Below are 22,395 nucleotides of genomic sequence, written 5' to 3' on the forward strand. Positions count from 1 at the left end.
AAGCCAGATGATTTTTATTCATGGCTGAACAACACAAGCATATCATCTCTTCAATTTGAAAGCTTTTATTTTCCTTAATGACCTTTCCTTGGAAAGAAACCATTTTAATTATAATATTTAATGCCTGACAAGTAGAGAACAACAACGCCACAGGGAGATGCTGACCAACTGGGCATTAGCTTAGTCATGTCCCGAGAGCAGCTGCGTAAACATGAGCCTCCCACAGACCACTAACCTTCAAAGTTGAGGGAAACCCTAAATATCAGATTCTGCAAACATCCAGACTCTAGTGTCATTTCCCTCAGGTGCTCAGAAATTTTACACTTGAACCAGTTCAAATTCTAACATGTAGACTTCTAGTTAGGGTGGATTGGTCACTAAAAGTTAGAGCAAAATAGAGAAAAAAGAACAACAATGCATAAAGCCACAAAGACACAGAGAACTGGAGAGGCACAAAAGAGGATTTGGAAACGCTGGGTGTGGAAGTGGGCCGAGTGACCTAGAGGAGTGGAGGGCGGGGCAGTCTAGGTGGACCGTTGGGCATCAGTGAGAAGTAATTTGGTTCATCCTGCAGCGCCAGAAGTGAAGGCCAATGGTTAGGATGAATCTGGGCTGAACAGCGGGAGTTGATTGTAAGTCTGTAAGGAGCAGTTAGAACCCCCAAGTCCTACACCAGCTTCATGTAGCTCATGTGAGTGCTCTCTCCCCTGCATGAGAACAAAAGGTTTATTCTGGACCAGAGAGCTTCCAGACAAGGGACACTGTAGCAAACCCTGTGACTGTCCCTCTTCCTCCTTCCCACCTGCTTCATAGGACATCTTCAGCTAGGCGTTTTCTGGGCAGGAGATGAGAGGATTAGAGTAAGTGGTTCCTGAGGAAAGACATAAAAGGTGCTGATATTTGGGGGATTATCCCAATGAAAAGCCAGGAACCCACCTCGTCATTCCTCATCCATGATATAAGTGAAGCCCACCCCCCAGTAAACCCCACCTGTGTACACCAGGCTTCCATGAGCCTTTTAGTGGCTCACTCGCGAACATGACGAGCAGCCAGGGATAACGAGATGATTGAGAAAGCTCCTAACCTGAAAGACAGACACCAGGAGAAACCAGAGGAAATGGATGCAATGTGGGAAAACAGAGAAATTTAAAACAAAACTATCCTTGGATAGTTGACGTATACTGTATTCATTGAAAAGACATGATGTTATAAAAAGGAACAAACAGAAGACAGTTAAGAATTCCTCAGAATTAAAAATGTGATCAAAGAAATTTTTAAGGAATTAAATACAAGTGGAGAAATTAAATGAAAAATGGGGAAATTCTTCTGAAAATGAGACAAAGGCAAAGGAGAAGACTTGGAGGTAAAAGATTAGAAAGTTGGAGTTTGAGTCAAAGACCTGCACTGTCCTCCTTTATAAGAGTTCTGTTAAGAGAGAAGAGTGGAATGGAGAGAGGGAAATTATCAAAGTAATAGCACAAGAAAAAAATGTCCCCAAACTGAAAGACCTCAGTGTATACAGTAAAAGGTGCCATTAAACACACAGTAAAATAAATAGAGAAAAAGATCTATGCTGAAGTACGTCACCATGAGTTTTCAGAGCACCTGATATATAGAGAAAAAATCCTAGAAACAATCAGAAAAGCATCTCTTGTGCAAGGATCAAGAATAAGAATGGTAGCAGGCCTCTCAACAGTGTACCAGATGCTAGAAGATATCGCAGCTGCATCTTCAAAGTACTGAGTGAAAATTATTTTCAACCTAAAATTCTGTACTCAGCCAATCTATCTACAGATACAGTAGTATCTGTACTACTATCTATGAGTGTAGAATGAAGACATCTTTAGACATGGAAGGCTGCACATATTACGTCCCCCATGTATCCCTTCTCCAGAAGCTCCTAGAAGAGTGTGTGTCAATACGAGGAAATAGTGGGGCAGGGAGTTCTAGGATGAGAGCACCTAGAAGACTTCCAGTCCAGAGCAGACGCCCCAGGAAGCAGCCTGGGGGGAGTGGGCAGCAGCTGGGGGAAGCAGCGGCCCTGGGATGTTGTTGTTTTGGACCACATGGAAACTTGGGTGGAATATTCATTGGAGGGTGTTGGACAAATCAGTAATTGGTACATTAAGCAAATAAGGAAGAAAAGCAGTTATAACAACAGAAAAATAATGAAAGGAAACATGATCATACCAAGCGTTTTGTCTTAGTAGTGATTTGTATTTATGTGATCATTACAATGTGAACACTAAAGTTGCCAAATGTTTTGCTGTTTCTCTGTGAATGATGTGGGCTCGAGGAGAGGATGGGTAGTGGTTGTGTGTTAGAGCTAATGTCTGATATTTAAAAATCAAGCACTGCCAATTTAAGTTTATTTCAAAATATGGAAGTCAGTACCCAAAGAGACGGGCAACTTGATTTTGAAGTGATTGTTCGTGGTGGGGAAAGATGCTGGCAGGGAACTGCTACTTTTGTTTTTAGCCATATAGTATGATATAGTTTTAAGCTATTAAACTGCATTTTTTTGGTTAAAATTTTAAAAATAATTTAACAATTTAAACAATTCTCCACATTTCCTTTCAAAATGGTTCAAGGGCGTCCTCTCTAATCTCTCATTTGAGAACTCAGATGCACTGCCTTGTTTCCTGTGTGGTTTGGAGCGATCTCCGTTGATGTATGATCTTGCTTCCTTGAGTTTCTCACTTTACTCACAGGCATGATCAGCCCGAGAGGCAGTGTTCCTGCCCCAGTGGGTTTTGGTTGTGGTGGGTTTTCATGCTGTTAGTAAAAGAAAAAAAGAGACTTTTATTGATTGCCTGCTATAGGCCAGGTATTATTCTAGAGAATATGCACGAAAACTTCACAGAGCCCTGAGAGCTGAGTCATGATATTCTATTTCATAGTTAGAGAAACTCAGGTTCAGAGGCGTTTAAATAATAGGTACAGATAACATAGCTACTACCTGGCAGAGGTAGAACTTGAACATGGCTCTGGCTGGCTCCATGGGCCTTGGCCCTGGAGGCGACCAGCATTCAGACTCGTTTAAAAAGGATGTGAATGTGACAGGTTTGAGTAACCATGTGATTAAAATGGTATAGAGATCAGTAATAATCTTCTTCACTTTAAAAATAGGTCGTTCTGACATAAAGGTTAAGAATATTACCGACATATCCCAGAAGACACTGAGAATTGCTGATCTTCAAGGTAAAACAAGTTACCATCTGGTCTTGCGAGCCTATACAGATGGAGGAATGGGGCCAGAGAAGAGCATGTTTGTGGTGACAAAGGAAAATTGTGAGTTAAATGTGGTCATCGAGTTGCTTTCCAAACTTAAGTGCATTGTGTTTCCAGTGATTTTTGTTTATATAGGAATGCCCCTTTTTAAAATTTCATATTTTGTTACACTTTTATAGTGGGTGGAGGGCAGTACTGAAAGGCCATGAGATGACTTCATATTTATTCTTACCAGTTATTGCCTAATGCGTACTTAAGAAATTAATGAATTAAGGGTACCTCTGAAGTCTAGAGTTCTAAATTCATGTTGAACTTATATAATGGTCAACTGATTTAAAATTTTTTTACCCGAAATATTCTGTGATTTTTGGCATATCCAGGGAAGAGTGTAAGAAATTGCCTTAAAAAAAAGCATAAAGCACAACACTCATAAATTTGAGATGGAAAGTAGAGAAAAGTGATGGACTTGACTAGCTTGTCAACAGCGAAGAACTTTCATTTGATCACGGGCTTATTCTCTAGCCCTGGGCTGGAGTTCATACATGCCCTTAAATAAAGGGCCATGTGGAGATGGTTCTCAGCTGGGGGTGATTGTGCCTCCTAGGGGACAGTTGGCAGTGTCTGGTGACATGTTTGGTTGGTGCTACTGGTATCTGGTCATTAGAAGCCCAAGGATGCTGTTAAACTTCCTACAATGCATGTGACAGCCTCCTCCCTGCAAAGCACACAAGAAAGAAGTATCTGCCCTAAAATCTCAGTAGTGCCAAGGTAGAGAAACACTGCTCTGAAGAATTTAAGTGTTAGTATAAAAATTATTACAATACTTTTTAAGGTTATATTTTAATAGTTTTTCAGTTTCCCTGGAGCAGTTTGGATTTTTTCTTCAAATAATCTACTGACTTAAATATCTTATAATGCGAATTTATTCTCTAGTTCATACTAAAAATGTTGATTTTAATATCTACAATATTCTCTTTTCAGCTGTGGCATTGATTATCGCCATTCTCATCCCAGTGGCAGTGGCTGTCATTGTCGGAGTGGTAACGAGTATCCTTTGCTATCGGAAACGAGAATGGTAATGATTTACCCTTGCTGTTATGTTCTTAAGGGCATGATTATTTAGTTTATGTGTTAAAAAATAAGTACAACTTTTTGGTGGAAACAAGGTAGTAAAAAATATTTGTATTGGTCAGAATTAATATTGGAATTAACATTAGGCAAGAACATGGCACATTATTTAAAGGTTTTAAAATTAACAAAGTAAAAGTATAAATTTTTCCCTACTATATTTACTAATTAAAGTAATAGCAGTTGTACTAAAAAATATTTATAGGCATAAATAGGTCAATAGCTATATGCAAGATTAAATGTAGTTTAATGATTGAGGTATCACTTGTCCTGGTGACCTATTTAGAAAATCTGGTCATTTATTCAACAAATAAGAATGACCCCTCCCATGTGAAAGGGGGACATAGTGGTGAATTAAAATAAGAATGGTCATTAGAATTATAGGATAGTGGGGAGGGTGGACGTGAAACCCATAAACATTTAATAAATATATGGGTACAGATTGTGAGTGGGTGCTAGGAAGGACACGGGCGGCTTGAGGAGAATAGTGGGGAATCACGTCACAGGAGGTGGTCAGGCTTCCCTGTGGACGTTCCACTGCAGCAGGGTCCCAAAGGGGAAGGAGAGGGAGAGAATGTGCCAGGCAGAGAGAATAGATTCTGTGAGGGCCCAGAAACTGGAAAGAGCTTGATCTTCTGGAGAAAGTGAGAAGTGTGTGTCTGGGTGCAGCAGCGGAGGGAGTGGTGTGAGCTGAGTGAAGTGAGGTAGGGTAAGCGCGGGGCTCGGGAGAGAGTGCCTCGTGGTCAGCCAGCAGGAGCTGTCCTGGGCTGGGCTTGTGGCACCTGGCTATGTTCATGCATAGACTGTCCTCACTGGCCTTAAAAAGGCCATCATTCATGATAAAGAAGAGAATGTACTCTAGCAATCCTGGCTTATAAATCAAAATAGTAACAGTTTAGAACCGTAGAATACCCCGCTTGGTAACCATATTCTCGTTACCCAAAATCACATTTTAAAAATGATTTCAATACAAAAAAAAAGATAAAGTTAGGAGATAGTTTAGAAGTTAGAGCATTTCGGACTTACATTAACAACATTTCTTTTTCCTGCAGGAATTTCAAATAATAAAAGTTTTTTAACAGCTATAAATATGATAGGGCACTAAGCAAATTTCATTTTTGTTTGTGTTTAGTTTTTGCTCAAGATTAATAGCCTTCCTTTTTCTGATAATCCAGAGCCTGTTTTGAGCAGGAGAGAACTACAGAATGCAAGCATGTTCCCAAGTAGTTGACTGTGCTGAATCCAGTCTGCAGTATGAATATTTTGGCCATGAGTAATGCCCGTATTTGACTTTTGACTTGATAGCACAATCACCATTTTAATTCTTCGCTTTCCATTTCCATAAGATACATAAGATACTGTAGTTCTAGGAATAGAAGTACTGTTGCTGCTTTTCAGATAGGAACCTCTCAGTGCATTATATTGAAAGCTCTAGTGACTGATCACGCTGAAAATGATCTTCCATTTTGATCTCAGATATTCATCAGAGTATTCATATGAAACGTCAAAATAAGCCTGATAACTTATTAACTTATTTATTGTCTAATTGATAATCTTATTATTAAATGTACTTAATCATCTTTATTTAAAGGATTAAAGAAACCTTCTACCCTGATATTCCAAATCCAGAAAATTGTAAAGCTTTACAGTTTCAAAAGAGTGTCTGTGAGGTAATCCTTTATTTTCTTACGTTTACCTTTGAAGTACTGACTTCCCTTTTTTAGTTTTTTGTGAAGAGTTTTTAACGTGTCAGTGTCATCCAGAGTAAAATGTATTGAGAAAATAGCAGTGCTTGAACATCTGCTGAACTTCTAAAATTATTAGTTTTAAATTGTTTGTACATGGTCTTTTTTTCACTACTATTAAGACCAAGGAAAATACTGATATGTAGAAAAGAAAGTAGCTTTGCTCTAGTATGCACTACAGAATAGTAGAGACACATTTTTATGAGCAGCTGTGAAAAACAATATAAAATAATGCTGCTTTTTGTAGGAGAGGCATTGCAGCAGCGTTTCGTGGCATTCTAATCCCTGTTTTAAAACTTATTTCTAGGGAAACAGCGCTCTTAAAACATTGGAAATGAATCCTTGTACCCCAAATAATGTCGAGGTTCTGGAAACTCGATCAACAGTTCCTAAAATAGAAGATACAGAAATAATTTCTCCAGTAGCTGAGCGTCCAGAAGATAACACTGATGTGCAACCGGAAAACCATGTGGTTGTATCCTATTGTCCACCGGTCATTGAGGAAGAGATAGTGAACCCAGGAGCGGATGAAGCCGGAGGGGCCTCACAAGTCATTTACATTGACATTCAGTCCATGTACCAGCCTCAGGCAAAACCAGAGGAAGAACCCAAAAACGACCCTGTAGGGGGGACAGGCTATAAGCCACAAATGCACCTCCTCGTTACTTCTACTGTAGAAGATCTGGCTGCAGATGATGATTTAGACAAAACTGCAGGTTACAGACCTCAGGCAAATGTAAATACTTGGAACTTAGTATCTCCAGACTCACCTAGGTCCACAGACAGCAACAGTGAAATTGTCTCTTTTGGAAGTCCATGCTCCATTAACTCCCGACAATTTTTGATTCCTCCTAAAGATGAAGATTCTCCTAAATCTAATGGAGGAGGCTGGTCCTTCACAAACTTTTTTCAGAACAAACCGAACGATTAACAGTGTCTCCCTGTCACTTCAGTCTGCCATCTCAATGAGCTCCTGTTGCCAGGTCAGCACTGGGCGCCTTGGAGGGATCCTGTGAAGTGTTGCTAAGCGAGGTGGACTTCACTCATGCAAGTTACACTGAAAGTGTTAGTGCGCTTCTGCTGTGGCCTCAAAGCCAAAACGCAGTAACTCAGAATTCAGTCCACACAACTCACAGTTTGGAGCTATTCGTGATTCGAGCCAAAGAATTCTCACGTTGCTTTACCTTTAGGAAGCATTTCAATAACGGATACTGCCTGGTCCATACGTGCAAAACAAATCCCACAGCAACTGTATTCTGTTCTGTTGTTCATCAGGTTTTCTCATGCATATACCTTATGGAATTATAAGCAGATTTGCAGGCAAGGGAGAAAAATGTCAGAGTAACAGATGAAGTTTATTTGCCTGACGTTTGCTCCATTCTAGATGAAAAACAAGCACAGATTTTAAAACTTCTAACATTATTCTCTATCCACAGCATTTAAGAAAACTAATATAATTTTTAATGTATCAACAGCAACACCTGTTTAGTGTTTTGTTTGATAAAGTATGTTGATTTCTGTGCCTACTGTATAATGGTTACCAAACAGTTTTCTCAGGGGTACAAACTTGGAAAACAAGCGTGACACTGACCAGCTCAAATCAGAATCATGTTTTCCTGCTTTAGAAGATTTTTCACACCGTTCCATTAATTTTTAGCTTTTATGCTAGCTTCCCTTATTAGGTTGCCCTAATATTTAAAACTAAATTTCTAGGGCTATAGATCTTAAGTTTTTTTTTAAAAATTCATTGTTTTGTTTTTTGGTGACAGTGTCAGCTTTATAAATATAAGAGCAAATTCAGTATTCCTCATAAGCATGTAATTCCAGTGACTTACTATTTGAGACGACTACTAAGCAATATCTGGCGGCATTAGCCGTCTGTATAGTTCTGATTGGCCTCAGTCCCTCCTGAGAAGACCACGCTTTGAGCCCTGGTTGCCCAGGCAGTGACGACCTTTGACACCTTCTAGCAGGTGTTCCTCCTCACTGTGCATCTTAGCAGTTCCTCCCTCTTAAAGGGTCATCAGTCCAGACTATGTGATTCAGTCCTCAGATTTTTACATGTAAAACTAAAAAGATAATGCTTCTTATAGGGACAGTTACTCAAGGGCTGTTTTATGTGGAATATCATAAGATGGCTTTGAATTCGTGGGCATACCCGTATTAAAGGTGCAGCAGTTGCTCTGGGAGTCGTCCAGAGTTGTGTCCTCACAGCATCCTCTGCCCATCACTGGTTTTCATAAGTGATGTCTAGAATGAATGTGGTTCTTGGAAAACCGAACTGAAAACCTAAAAAGTGTATATTTTCCCTGCCCTCAGGCTGTCTATGTATTTTGAGTTAAGGCCAAAGTTCTTGAGAATTTGGAAGATCTAAAGAAGTCAAGATATGCCTTTTTTTTTTTTTTTTTTTAATCATCTGAGGCTCTGTAATGTGTTTGCACATAGTGGATCAGTTATTTTTTTTCTAGCCCATAATGTATCGTTGTAAAAACCATGTTGTGGAAAAAAGCCACAATAAGGGTGACAAGGGAGAAAGTCTGTTTAGGTACTCTGTTTATGAATCCTGGTTTTAATTGCTAGGATTCAATTAAATTCCTGAGCTTCTTGATATGTGAACATGTGGAGTGAAATACAATTAATTATGTATACAAATAGTGTAGTAAAACTACATAATAGCTCACAGAAATTTTCAACAATGAAAATTATATCAAACCAGAGCCACCTGTAAACAGTTCGCTCTGTCTTCTCATTTCTCCTGTTGGGCTCCTTCCCTTTGCTTCCACCCCAGACACTCAGACCTGGGCCTGCCTTCTCTTCCTGCAGAAGCTTGTCATTACCACACCCCTCTTGCCCCCAGCTCATGCCTTTTTCCCCATCAAAACTCACCAATCGTGTACCTCCTCTCTTTAGGATAAGTGTTGGCCAAGGTAGAAGTTTACCGATCTAAACTCCACTAACCTGAGGTAACGGGAAAAGGCCAGAAGAGATTGTTTGATCTCTGCCATTAAGGCATATGCGTTTCAGCTGTGACCATCTGTATCCAGAGTCCTATCTAACCTACTTTATGACTCATTTGTTTGGCTAAAGGTGAATATCACCGGGGCTCTTGAGTCCTATCACTCCATCCAAGACTTCACAGCTTCTTCTGCAGGAAAAAGATTCAGAGTGCAGCTTACCTCTCCCCTGCCGCTGGAGATCCATACGCCAGATCACTGGGTTAATGAGAAGCAGAGTATCACTCTGTTAGTCTGGGCAGGCTCCTTATAACCTGTGATATGCTTAGAAGAGTGTGGTTTAGGTCTGAGGTCAAAACAGTTTTCCATATCTTTTCTTGGTGAATTGAGGATTGCTAGACCTGCTCTACAGATGGGAAGGGATTACTTCCCAACCCCTGCCCAACCTGGGCTCATGGGGACAGGGCGAGAGGAGGGAGCTGGGGAGAGAGAAAACACCCTCTGTCACGTATCTCTGGTTGCTTGTGGCACTGGAGACCCTGGCAAACGTGCACTGTTTGTCAGTGCCAGGACCATGCACACGGGTGACAGGTGGTCTAATAGGGCCTTTCTCTGTCCAGTCACATTAGCTCCTCTCTCTGGGGGAGGGCTAACTAAAGGCTGCTTAGAAGGGGAGGCTAGATGTGTTCCCTCCAGCGCTTCCTGACTGGGAGAATAATTGGGAAACCCCTCTTTCCTGCTAAAGTTTCCAACTAGAGCCCAGTCATTGGTTAGAAAATTCTCAATGTCTGAAGCAGAAGTATATCCCATTATGTCTTGATCAGTGCTGTGTAAAGGATACATTTTCATATCTCCTACAAGCCAGTTAACTTATCAGCCAGTTTCAGATCAAGCTTCCCTTGTGAGGAATGGAGATTCTGGTGGTCATTTTGACTGCATTTCTCTTGCGAGTGGCCATCTTAAATAAACACTGTTTAACATAGAAGTATTCTTGGAAGACTTAGCTAGGCTTTGACATTAGACAGACCTTGTAAATTACGTATTGCACGGATTAGCATCCATATATGCTTGAAGTCTTCAGTGTGCTGAACCTGGAGAAGCCTGGACTGGACATTATGGCCCGAGGATCTGGATAGTTGAATTGGGTGTTTATGTGCTTAGGTGATAGAGGTGCTTTGTTCCTGCAGCTTAGACACAGAGGCAGCCATTCACGGAAAAGTTTCAGCCTCATTTTCCATACCAGCATTGCTTTCATGGTTCATGGATCTGAAGGATTGCATTTAGAACACCTACTCCTCTTGCCCTCTCGGAAACTGTGATAAAAGTCACATTCTTAAACCTTCATGCAACTTGTATTCTTGTTGGAAATTAGGCCTGTAATTTCTTAATTGTCTTCATACCATCTATATTTAAAGAACATGACAGGCTTTTCTGTATTTGAATAATTAGATGTAGGTTAGTGAAGGAGACTAGGGAATATTTTCTTCCAAAAGGAATTTGGAATCAATTTTATGATAGCTTGAAATGAAAGTACTCCCTAACCTGTCAATATGCAGAAAATGTTATCTCGAAGTTTTCTACTGCTCAGGCACATAACCAGATAAAACTTTTTTTTTTCTATTTAATTTTTACTGTTTTCTGTTTTGAACCGTGTTAAAATTTGTATATCTTTTATAAAATGCCTTTTTATCCTTATTTTGAAAGTATAAAATTGGGCATCTCAGAAGTCAAATGTAGGATCATTAGCTAATCAATGGAAGTTCAGTCAATTTTTTATTGACTGAGTTCCATCCCAGAATGTACAGATTCAACAGAGTTTTCCTGAAAGGTGGTATGTGTCAAGATCTAGCTTGTGTAGATCTGAGACCATTGGCTTGAAGATTCAAATCTACTCTAGAAGTGACTCCACAGTTTGAGTGAAAACTGGAGAAAGACTCATGCAAAAGCATCACTAGGTATCTTTCTTATTCCAACCGAATTCTAAGTGTTCACAGTATCTTTTTACTTGATGGGTACACAACGTGGGACATGTTTGTACCAACCAGGTGTTTCTAGTAAATCAACAACACTGGTGTGTGAGCTTAACTGACTAGGATAAGCACTCATTCTCCTGATAAACTCTTTCTTCAAAGCATCATTGTAAACTGGTATTTCCTGCTGAAACAACGTTTCATGGTACCGTGCCCATCTTTATTTTTTATATCCAGAAGAAAATCTTTCACAAAAGAAAATGAGTTGTGACTAAACTTACTGGAAATGTGGCTTTTAGATATGACCTTAGAATATCATTGTTAATGGCTTGTTTTGAATTTGGTCTATTTATACCTCCGTGGAGTATGTACCAGGGCTATTAATATTTAAACCTCTTATTTCAATAGGGTGGTGAGATTTTTATTCCTTTTCAGTTAGTACTTTTGTCTTAACTATTACATGATCATATTCATGTTAATTATAATACAAAGGAACTATTTTTAATGCTGATAATGGATTAAAGAACAACATTCTGTCCATTGAAATGTCAGGCTTTATTGTATATGGTAAAATTTCAGGGGATGTGATTTGAATATATCCAAACCCTTATAATTATGATACTGAGTTATGACAGGATTCCATTAATTTTAACCATGGGTAGCATTTGTTTCTTCCTCTATTAAGAATGTTAATATTTTGGATTATACATGTCCATGTTATCAAGAGAATTTACCTGTGCAAGACAAATTCTAACTGTGCAACATTTTTATGAAAATGAAAAGTGATGTTTTTGAGAGGGAAACCCTCTGAATTTTTTTTCCTATGTGCAAGTGCCTAGTTGAAGAAACGTAGAAACAATAAATTCAAAAGCTCTTAAATACTAACCAAATACAAAACAGTAATAACTTATATTACTTTTTGGTTGCTATAACTGAATACCCTAAAAACTGAGAGATGTGAATGGGGGAAAAAATGACTGTTTAATTGATAAGGAATTGGTTTTTATTACACTTACATATATCTTCTAAGATTGCCTTTGCAGTAGCCAGTCAGAACTTTAAAACAAACAAAAACACTAACAATATAGACCTTATGCTGCACTTAAGCCAAAAATGCTTTGTGTACCTGACTGAACGGCTCACCTAAATGTACTGAATTTCCTTACACATTTAAAATGTACTTCCCTTAAGAATTACTCCATTTTAAATGGGTAACTTTCAATTTCTGAACTATTTTTCCTCAGCATTCCGGTGGTATATTATAAAAGATCGGAAGATTTCTAGGTGGTAATGCAATTTTCATTAAAAAACATGGACAAGTTTAACAGGTTTAACCTTAACATTAGTATTTTTGTAGTTGATCATAGAAAACAGTATTGAATAATGATTTTCATAATTTTTTTTTCAAATACTCTGTCCCCAGTTTGATTTTCAATACTTTTTCCCATTACTTGTGATATATCCTTCAATTTAATTTTTTCCTTCCAACATAATGTTTCAGAAAAATGCGAATACGTTATGAATACAGCATACAAAAAGAAACCCTATTCCATTCACTGTTGTGGAAGGGTAGGTATTACATGATACCCTGGGATTGGGATTTGTTTTATCCAAATATTTTCTCCAAAAGGAGCAAGGCATTTTCTTACATTTCAATTCAGAGTTGCTTGAAAAAGATAGGCTTGGATAGAGAGACATCCTAAATTTGAGATGGTGCCACCTTAAGGTATGTCCAAAGGTAAAGTCATTTTAGAACACTCAGTTTTCCTAGTAGGAGTATGTTACCTTTCTTTCTCTTTCATTAGCTGGCCACAAGTCAGAGGCCCTTATAACGCTAGGAAGTTACCATTTTTTACTTTCAAAATTGCATTATAGTGAATTACTGTTTACAAAATACACATACTGTGAACAGATATAAGTTTTTGTCTTTTATAAGGTTGTTTGTAGAATGAGTGTTTTTTTTTTAAAGGGGATGTTATATGTTAAATATTTTCAGTTTTTTATAAATACTAGTAACTGTTTACTAATTTTTGTTTGGTCAGGTGTGTGCAAATGTAGCTGAAAGATAGGGAGAAACTGCAAATCCAGAACTGTTTCATTTTTCATTTCTTGAAATGTTACCACTACAGACTTCTTTTTTTTAATCTGAATGATCAGTTGTGATGTTCTGTACCTAAAATCGTGCTTAATCATATCAGGAAACATTTAAATATGCATATGCAGGAAGCAAACTATAGATTGCAGTATATTTGTGTGATACTCAGTCTGATTCACAAAAGTCCGAGTTTAATATGGAATAAAACAACTCCGCTTACAGAGACGACAACTGAAGTGTTTTCTACCTTATGAAAATTTGGAGATTATGTTGCTGTTAGAAGGAAAAATTTGGACATTTTATATTGCTGTAGAATTTCAGAATTTAGTTTCCATATCTTTTGGGAGACATGGTTAATAGCAAGAACATAGAATATAAGTAACCTATTACTAAGACACCTTAAATGTTAAACTAGTATGCTTGGCTGTTAACTCTAAAGATGTTACCTATGTTTGTTTTTAAAACATGCATGTATTTAACAATTTTATCATAGTATTGTCATGGAAAAAATAAATATATTTTCTTACAACTTACACTGACAGATTTGGGCATTATTTTGGGTTTTTTTTTTCCTCCTGTTTTAGGCACTTAGGAGAAGCGGCTCCTGCTTTGTTGTTGTTAATACTTTTGGTTCTATCTCGTAAGAATTATAGTGGTTATGAAGCAATCACATAGGGCTCTGACTAAATTTTTAATATTTTAATATATTGCTGTGCCATTGATATAATCTCCCATAAGTTTTCTTAAATCTATATTCTATTTACCAGACAGGTTACCGTAAAATAATCAGATAGTGGGGAGCCAACATTATAAAACACATACTAAATAAATACTGGCCCTTAAAGTATGGTTTTTAATTGTTCTTCTCTGAGGATAACCTAAACATTTCTTGAAATTCTAGAAATATATCAAAATTTTATTATCAAGTTTTTGAATTTGGAAATATAGTCATTGATTCAGCAAAACCTCAGTAATTTTAAAGGATGAAGTAATCTTAAATAGAATTTCATAAGGGGAGAGATTAAGTCTTCAGTCTTATGTAGCCTACGCTCACCCAGAGTAACAACTGATGTATTATGAAGAAACTGTAGACCAATTTTAAATTAACTGTGAAACACATGTTACTATTTAAGAGCTCATACATGTGGTCTGCCCTTTATGGAGACCTCAGTGCATATCTAGTTTCCCAGATGGTGAGTTCTTGAGCCAAAATGTATAGCACCGTCAACCCCAGGAAGTTTGAAAGGATCGAAAGGAGAGGAATGATGTAGTTATTAGGGGAAAGCAAAATAGAGGTGTATGAGTAATGTTTTTCATGTATGGTATTCAACATCACACTAAAATGTTAGCGTACAAACAAGTTCATTACAAAAGGCCTGTGTCAGAACTGGTTTTCAATGGCCTATACATTTGATCCATTACCCTTCCCCTGGAGTGACTAATAACAGAATTGAATTAAAAGTACTTATTCAGTCTGCAAGAACCAATGAAGTTGAAGTAACAAGAGATGTCTTAAACTGATTTGGGATTAAACCTGAGATGATTTTTATCCCAGAGTAATTACTTTCAGATTAAAGAAACAAGAAAAGCTTTTAAGGATGATTTTGATAGAAACTGTTAAGTGGGAATCATGTTAAAATGAGTACAACTGCCGTGCATGGAGCTCGTAATTATCCACCCCCACAAGTTTGCAAGATGAGAAAGAATTTCAAGTCTCAGCTGACATTGAAACCTTTTCCCCCTGCTGTCCCCAGCCAACTTGATCTCGGCCGCAGAGCTGGGTCTTCACTCTGGACTCAGCCTTCAGAAGCAGGGCGGGTCTGGTTCTCTTCCTGGCGCTAGAGGCCTTGCACACACACCCCACCCACATTTTCCTCGAGCTGATGGAGAGGCGGGAAGCCTTGAAGAAGCAGAGCATTAACACGTGGCCCTTCCTGTCCCAAATTGCCCAAGGACCAGTGCAGACGACGCACCCTCTTCAGAGATGTACCTGGAGTCTGACTTTCTCAGTCACCTTTTGTGGCTCCTTTCCTTTTCTGTGGCTTCTGCAGGTGTCACGCCCCGGGCAGCGGCTGCCTCGTGTGAGCTGCGCAGCCCTGGCACCTGGGCAACCCCAGAGAAATTCCTCCACCTCTCACCTCATTGACCTCAGCTCCGAGCTGTGGGTCTTGATCACCTACCTTTGCGCAGTTGCGGGGATGCCAGGTAGCGGACACAACACTCCCGACAGAACAGATGTCGGGTGGTTACATGCTCCTCTATCCCTTGAGAAACCTCAGGAGCACCTCGGACTTTCTGACCAGCACCTTAAAGATGTAAATGCCTTAAAACTGGCTCAGATGCGCCTTAGTTTAGTGACATCGCTCAGGTACCCAGAGGGGAGTTAGCCAGCAGGAAGCCTGCTAATTAAAGCACGGGATCTCTTCCCATGGGACCCGATGCTGTAGCCTTCACCTTTCTTCACTTGGGTAACTTCCGGTCCCGTCTAAGCGGCGCTGCCAGAGTAAGTCTTTCCAGGCTCCTGGGAGCCCCGTCGTCTGCCTTCCCAGCGCGCCCACCTCTCCGCGGTCTGAGCACACGCCTAAGGCTTCGGTTGATAGCAGGAGTCGAACGGCTGCATCCACAGAGCTTAGCGTAGTGTCCGCCGCATCACAAGTGCTTGATGAATATTCTTTAAACAATTGCGCCTTGAAAGAAAAAGCAGTTTAATATGTCTCCCTAGATATTAGAAATGCTATCTTCCAGAGAGGTGACACGCCTGTGGAAGAGTCTCCAAGGATGGAAAGCCAGGGCAGTCCTCGTGGAGCTGGCATGCCTCGGAAGAGGAAGGAGTCTTCCCAGGTCATCTGGGAGAAGATCCTGCTGTTCACGGTAGATGCTCCAGTATTTGTTGCATGCAGCTACCCTTTGTTCTCCTCAAAGGAGATTTGCCCTCATCCTGTTATCTCTTTGACAGGAGCAGATAGGGGATAGATGGGCTTTATTGGAAGTGACCACAGGTTAGGGCCCTTCTCCCACCCACTGCCCATTCCCCACCTCCTCCCGCTTTAAAATGTATTTCACCCTCTCTGTCGGGTTCTCTCCATCCTTCCAAGTGACAATTTGCATCATCAAGCGATTCGTTCCTGCCCCCATCTCTCTCTCCCCAATCGCATATCTGCTGCTCTAGGAGACGATCCTTGCCCCATCTCCCAGGCATTTACTTGATGGGCAGGTGCCCTGGTACTTGCTGCAGGCTGCACTGGGCTATAGTCTCGTACTCCACCCAGAACTGACACATAGCTCTCCTCTACACCGAAGCTCTCAGGCCAGACGTCCCCAAAGAGCTGGACCCATGGTTCCAGGCTCCTCCAAGTCTACAGCCTTACATTCAGAGAGGAGAGGGTGCCCTTCCTCCCGGCTCCCAGGGAGGACTCTGGTTGGCCTGGCCTGTGTCACGTGTCCATCGCTGGTCCAGTCGTGTGGCCCAACAGAAGTTCTATTCAAGGGCCACTTCCACAAGTACCACATCGTTAGAGTTGGAAGAGGACCAGTCCACCAAAAGAAGGAAGGTGATATTCTGAGTGGACAGAACAATAAATTGGCACTATAGACTCCCTGAAGAAAAGCTAGAGGATAAAAGGAGAAAGAAAAAAATTCCCTCAACCTTCTCATGCAGCATTAGCTATTTTTAACATTTTACTTTTTGTCCTTTCAGACATTTTTCTATGTGAATGTGTATGTATATATATATTTACACATATTTTCATATGTTTGTACCTGTATGCATACATATATAATTATATTGTATATTCTACTTTGGAACTTGATTCTTTTTTTTTTTCTTTCTTTCCTTTTTTTTTGCGGTACGTGGGCCTCCCACTGCTGCGGCCTCTCCCATTGCAGAGCACAGGCTCCAGACGTGCAGGCTCAGCGGCCATGGCTCACGGGCCCAGCCGCTCCGTGGCATGTGAGATCCTCCCGGACCGGGTCACGAACCTGTGTCCCCTGCATCGGCAGGCGGACTCTCAACCACTGTGCCACCAGGGAAGTCCAAACTTGATTCTTATATATAACATTTTGAAAATCTTTGAATATCGATAGGATATTTTATGGCATTATTCTTTCATGGATATATAAGATTCCAAAGTACAGATGAATTCTTTAAATTCAGCATTCTGGACGTTTGTACTGTTCACACTTTTCATTAAATAATGGATGACTTTAAAACTCAGGTGAAGCTGTTTGGCACTGATTTTTTTCAGCATTAAGAAGCCACACTTGAATTCACACTAGGTGCCACTGGTCCGTGATGCTCAAGAACTCCCAGACCAGCTTTCCTATGCTGTCATATGTGCTTTTCACCACTGAGCGACTCGTGAAGATTTTGACCTAATGCAGAGTTCTACTGCTTACGTGCCGTTTCCTCTAGGATGATGGGGCGGCCAGCAGGAGCTTGGAACAGGGGCTGCTCAGGGCTCCTCCACTGAATTCCAAGCTGGGCCCCTAGTCATTGGTGACGGTTCCAGGACCCAGGGGAAACAGGATACTGCAATATTTATTGATATAAGGAGAAATTGTAAAAGACTGCCATGCTCTCTGGGAATAGAAGTTCTCTTATCCTGGGAGTCTTGGTTTGACTCATGGTTTGGGGAAGTAGCAGACTGTGGCACATTCTTCGGATGGAAGAGCACATGACGTAAAGTGCACTTGAAGGAAACAAAGCAGGTCTCTGGGGAAGTGCGGTCTGGAGGTGGGAGAGACTGGGGTCAGAAGTGAAGAGGGTTGGCGGAGGCAGATTCTAAGATGGTCCCTGGGGCTCCTGGGCCCGGCTCTACACACCTGGTACAATCCCACCCCCTGGAGTGTGGCCCGGCCTGTGCCTATGACAGGAAGGCACTCCCACAATCAGGTTACCCATCAGTGGACCCTGTGTTAATGAAAAGGGAGGCCGCACAGGGCAGGCCTGACCTAATCAGGAGAGCTCTTACAAGAGAGACCAGGCCTCTCAGAAAGACGGTCTCCTGCTGCCTTTGAAGAAGCAGGTGCCCAGTGGGCTTGGAAGAGGGCCCGAGCCTCCAAGGACCCCACAGGCCTGGCTGATGCTGGTTTGAGGAACAGAGACTTCACTGGCCTTTATGTCTCCCCAGTGCCTCGTCCAGGTTGGTTTGCATAGAGTATCCACGGAGGGGCCGCTCCAGCAGTGCTTGTGAGGATCCAGGAAATCATTTCGCATCCCCACCCCATCCTAACAACCCCACAGCCTCCGATCGAACCCGAGGACCTCAGGCTTCCAGGCCAGAGGTAGTCACGTGACCGTGAATCAGGCCCCAACCCTGGGCAAATCCTCTGAGGCGCTGGACCAGGAGATCACACAGCTTATTCTTATTTCTGAGGCGAATATGTGGCCTGGACAACTAGTGGGCACATTTTCTACTCTACTGGACAGTGCCCCCCGTTTCATACCCACCCTGCCCACAGTTGCCCCGTGAACCCTAAGGTCTGTGAGAGCAAGGAATGCCTGCCACCAGGGCTGGGCGTCACCATGCAGCAGGCCTTGTACCCTCACCCTCTCTCCTCCACAGTCCTCTTGTCTGAGAGTCCCTTTACTCTGCCTCTACTTTCCTTCAGCCAGTTTCCTAACAGGCCTTTCCACAGCTAATCCTCTGGCCTGGTGCCAGTTGTTTTTTTTTCTAAGTGAGCATAGATGAACAGATTCCTTGCGCTTCCCTGGCCTTCCTTCTCACAGATATTCCCGTCCAAGTCCTCCTTTAGCTAAGCTGGAGGTGCAGCCCCTTAGCACCAGGCTATCCGAGGCGGCCAGAGCCCCAGGCCGGGCCCTTGCTTGAAGGTGGGCAGCTGGGACATGGGGGGAGGCCTTACCACGTGTTCAAAGATCTCTGTGCCTTGGTGAACCTTTTGGACCTTGATCAAGTCAGAGAGACAAAAAGAGGCAACGAGAAAGGCAGCAAACGCAGCCCAAGGGCTGAGACACATAGTTCCTCGCACGTCTTTCCAGGAAAAGGCGGGTGCTCCTGGGAGCCGTGCACTTTCTAGGATACAGATGTCTTAGCAAGGGCAGGAGGAGAGGCAGGGAGTTTGTTTCTGCTGCCTGCCCTGCTCCTGCTGCCCTCAGCTTGGCCAGGGCTGGGCAGGGGCCCAGGGGAGCACACCACTGCTTGGAAATAGCTTGCAGCAACTCCCCTGAGTGCTGGAGGTTATTTGTGGAGGAGAAGCCAGAGGAGAGAAGGAAAAGACTTCAAGCCCAGACCTCATTGCCCGTCGGGGGCCCTGAATCCCTCTCCGATGGAGTGGCTCTGGTCTCTGCTTTCAGATTTGTTCAACCCACAGTCCTTGCAATGGGAGAGCTTTGGAAGAAAGCAGACTTGGAGCTGTGATGAGAGCCCAGCAGGCAGACACTAGGGGACTGGCCTCTGCCCAAATGCCCCTCACCCACAAGACTCTCCTGCCAATGACAGCTAACCGGAGGGAGCCCCAGAGCGCCCTGAACAAGCCACGGGCCACTGCATCTGACTGAAGGTTGGCTAAGGGGTAGCAAAGTTCCACAGGGAAGCACCGTGGTTGTGTCCTGTTGTAGGACCAGCAGCAAGTCACTCGGTCTTTCTGGCCAGCGTTCGTCTTTGTGAGTCAAACGGGCCTTGCCCATGTGCTCTGGCTGTCATCAAAGGAGGGCTGTTGCTGAGATCAAATATGTGAACATTCTTTGAACATGAGGTTGAAGTGCAGTTACTCACAGGGCCTGTCTCAGCAGCGAGACCATGCTGTAGAACTGGATTAGTCATTTTGCTGCCTGAATGCAGCCACCTGTAAACTGGAAATTCCTAATGACAGCCTGTCACTTCCACCAGGACGCACCAGCTTAAATGCCTTCCGACCTCGTACTCCAGGGCCTCCCCGAGGCTGAGGCAGGGCCACTAATATTTCCCTTGTTTGTTCAGTGCGAGCTAGAATACCCAGTGCTGATGCACTTGAATGACCGCCCTTTCCCATCTTGGCAAGTAACGATGCAGACTGGGCTGAAAGCACAAATCCCTTACTTCGGATTCTCATCTTGGACTCCGTGCTGGCAGCCCTCGTCCCTCTGGGCTCCTTCTGGATGGTAGTCCTAGAGCTCTTCTTTCCTGCCTTTGACGAGCTAAACACACACCCTTCTCAGCTAAGGGACTGGCTGTCTCAGGGCACACACCTTCCCCCCCCCCCCCCCCCACCTGCAAGGGCAGCGACTGGGTTTTCCTAGAAGAGACCAGGAAGGGACGGGGAAGCAAGCAGTAAATGCTCCGTCCAAGCCCCTCTCCTCAAGGATGAATCGTCTTTCCATGTGGAGCTGGAATTCTCCGCCTTTATTCTCCCCCTCAGCCAGCCCCGCCCCCCAGGCTGCCCCTCGGTGCTTCCCTCCCCGGGAAGAGCAGCCTTGGCGGCAGGGGGCCGGCTGTCAGAGCTCTGCGAGGGGCTGCGAGCCCCTCCTACCCGCTCTTCTCTTTCCTTTGGGAGCTCTCTGTGCTAAAAACAAGCTTGCTGAGAATCCTATTTTTCTGGGTGAAAGGTGAAAAATGCAGCACTTCCTCCAAGTGGAAAGCACTGGGCCCGCCAGCTCCGGGCACATTTCCGAGATCCCTCCGCCCACTCGGGGAGGAGATGGCTCCTTGCAAGGGGGAGAGGAGAAGAGGTGGGCGGTGGAGGGAGGGAGGGAGGCGAGGGGACCGGAAGGGAAGCACCGGTTCCTCTGAAGCCCGGGCTGTGGGCATGTGGAAAGCAGACGGCCTGTTTGTGTTGGAGGGGCCTGGGGGCTGGACAGGCCCGGGCCCAGAAATGGAAGGCAAAGAAGGGGGCGGAAGACCGGCAGCCGCTCAGAGGTGCCTGAGTCGCAGAGTCACCAAGCTGCCGCGCCTCGGGCCTTGGGGCAGCACGGGGACAAAGATGACCCCGCAGACCTTTCTGAGAAAGAGCCCCCAGGCGAGCTTAGAGGAAGCACATGCCGGTGCGCAAGTCAGTTTTTGTAAGAAAAGCAAGAACAGTCCCTTTTTTTTTTTTTAACATCTTTATTGGAGTATAATTGCTTTACAATGGTGTGTTAGTTTCTGCTGTATAACAAAGTGAATCAGCTATACATATACACATATCCCCATATCCCCTCCCTCTTGCGTCTCCCTCCCACCCTCCCTATCCCACCCCTCTAGGTGGTCACAAAGCGCCGAGCTGATCTGGCTGTGCTATGCGGCTGCTTCCCACTAGCTAGCTATTTTACGTTTGGTAGTGTATATATGTCCATGCCACTCTCTCACTTTGTCACAGCTTACCCTTCCCCTTCTCGACAGCACCCCAGCCGTCCTTGCTTAGAACACATGGGAAGTTCTGGAGAATTTTCTCAGATGCTGATTGTGGGACAAAAGCTTTTCAGTAACCCAGGCTTCATAATATCCTTCCTGGGTGGGACAGGGATGGCGTTAACCTTCGAGCTCCCTGGCTTCTCCTCAAAGCTCTTCCTAAAGCCAAGCGCGCAGCCAGCCTTCCCCGACATGCCCCTGCACAGAGCCGCTGCCCAAAAGCCGTGGCGCAGATCCCATCCCCTGCCAGGCCCTCCTCCTCAGCATGACAACACGGCTGCCAGGTACCAGGCAGCAGGTGGACCAAGGGGGCACAGCAGGGGCACAGCAGGCGGGGCTGGAAGAGGCAGGCGCTGCTCCCCTCGCTGGGCCCGTGACCACCACCTCCCAGGCCTCTGCCCAGCCCCAGGGACCCCACGGATGAACTCCTGCCAGGGGTCACCTCATCCCTGTTGCATCATTACCCCAACAGCACAGGACTTGCGGTGGGGGATTGGTTGCACTAACGGCCCTAATTTTCCACCCTCCCTGAATCCATGCCCGGTGCTGCGTGACTTTGTAGTTGCTCTCACAATGGAGACAGAGTCTATTGCTTCATCTCTTGAGCGTACGGACTTTGACTAGCGCAATGTGGCAAAGGCGACATGAGGCAGTTCCAATCCCCGGCTGTAAAACGCCTTAGACCTCAGTTCCGGTGCTCTCACCCTCCTCCATCACCGTGTGCAGGGCATGTCAGCCTAGCTCACGGGTCCAGCAGGAGGGTGGAGCGGACCCAAGTCACCTCCTCATCCCAGCCAAGGCGACGATAAGCGAGCCACCCTACACGTGTGAACGAGACCCACTGAGACCAGAAGGACCGCCTGGTCAAGCCCAGCCAGGATCAGCAGAAATGCCAAGCTGACCCCTTGAGGCATGGAAGCAGTCCGCACACCTTGCGGTATGCCGCTG

The 22,395-nt window shown here is 43.5% G+C and overlaps 1 protein-coding gene across 1 annotated transcript in view; it reads left to right on the plus strand.

Annotated features, from left to right (window-relative positions):
- Window positions 1-13,656, plus strand: part of LIFR (LIF receptor subunit alpha) — an 88,263-nt gene extending 74,607 nt beyond the window's left edge. Inside the window, exons 17-20 of the mRNA XM_027092631.1 lie at window positions 3,130-3,291; window positions 4,213-4,306; window positions 5,951-6,029; window positions 6,412-13,656. Coding sequence (XP_026948432.1) covers window positions 3,130-3,291; window positions 4,213-4,306; window positions 5,951-6,029; window positions 6,412-7,035 — 959 coding nt within the window. The 3' untranslated portion in view covers window positions 7,036-13,656. The remainder of the gene's footprint in view (window positions 1-3,129; window positions 3,292-4,212; window positions 4,307-5,950; window positions 6,030-6,411) is intronic.
- The last annotated feature ends 8,739 nt before the right edge of the window (window positions 13,657-22,395 follow it).

This window comes from Aethalodelphis obliquidens, unplaced genomic scaffold (assembly GCF_003676395.1).
Source record: "Aethalodelphis obliquidens isolate GAN/ISIS:26980383/991018 unplaced genomic scaffold, ASM367639v1 scaffold80, whole genome shotgun sequence".
Classification (NCBI taxonomy): domain Eukaryota; kingdom Metazoa; phylum Chordata; class Mammalia; order Artiodactyla; family Delphinidae; genus Aethalodelphis; species Aethalodelphis obliquidens.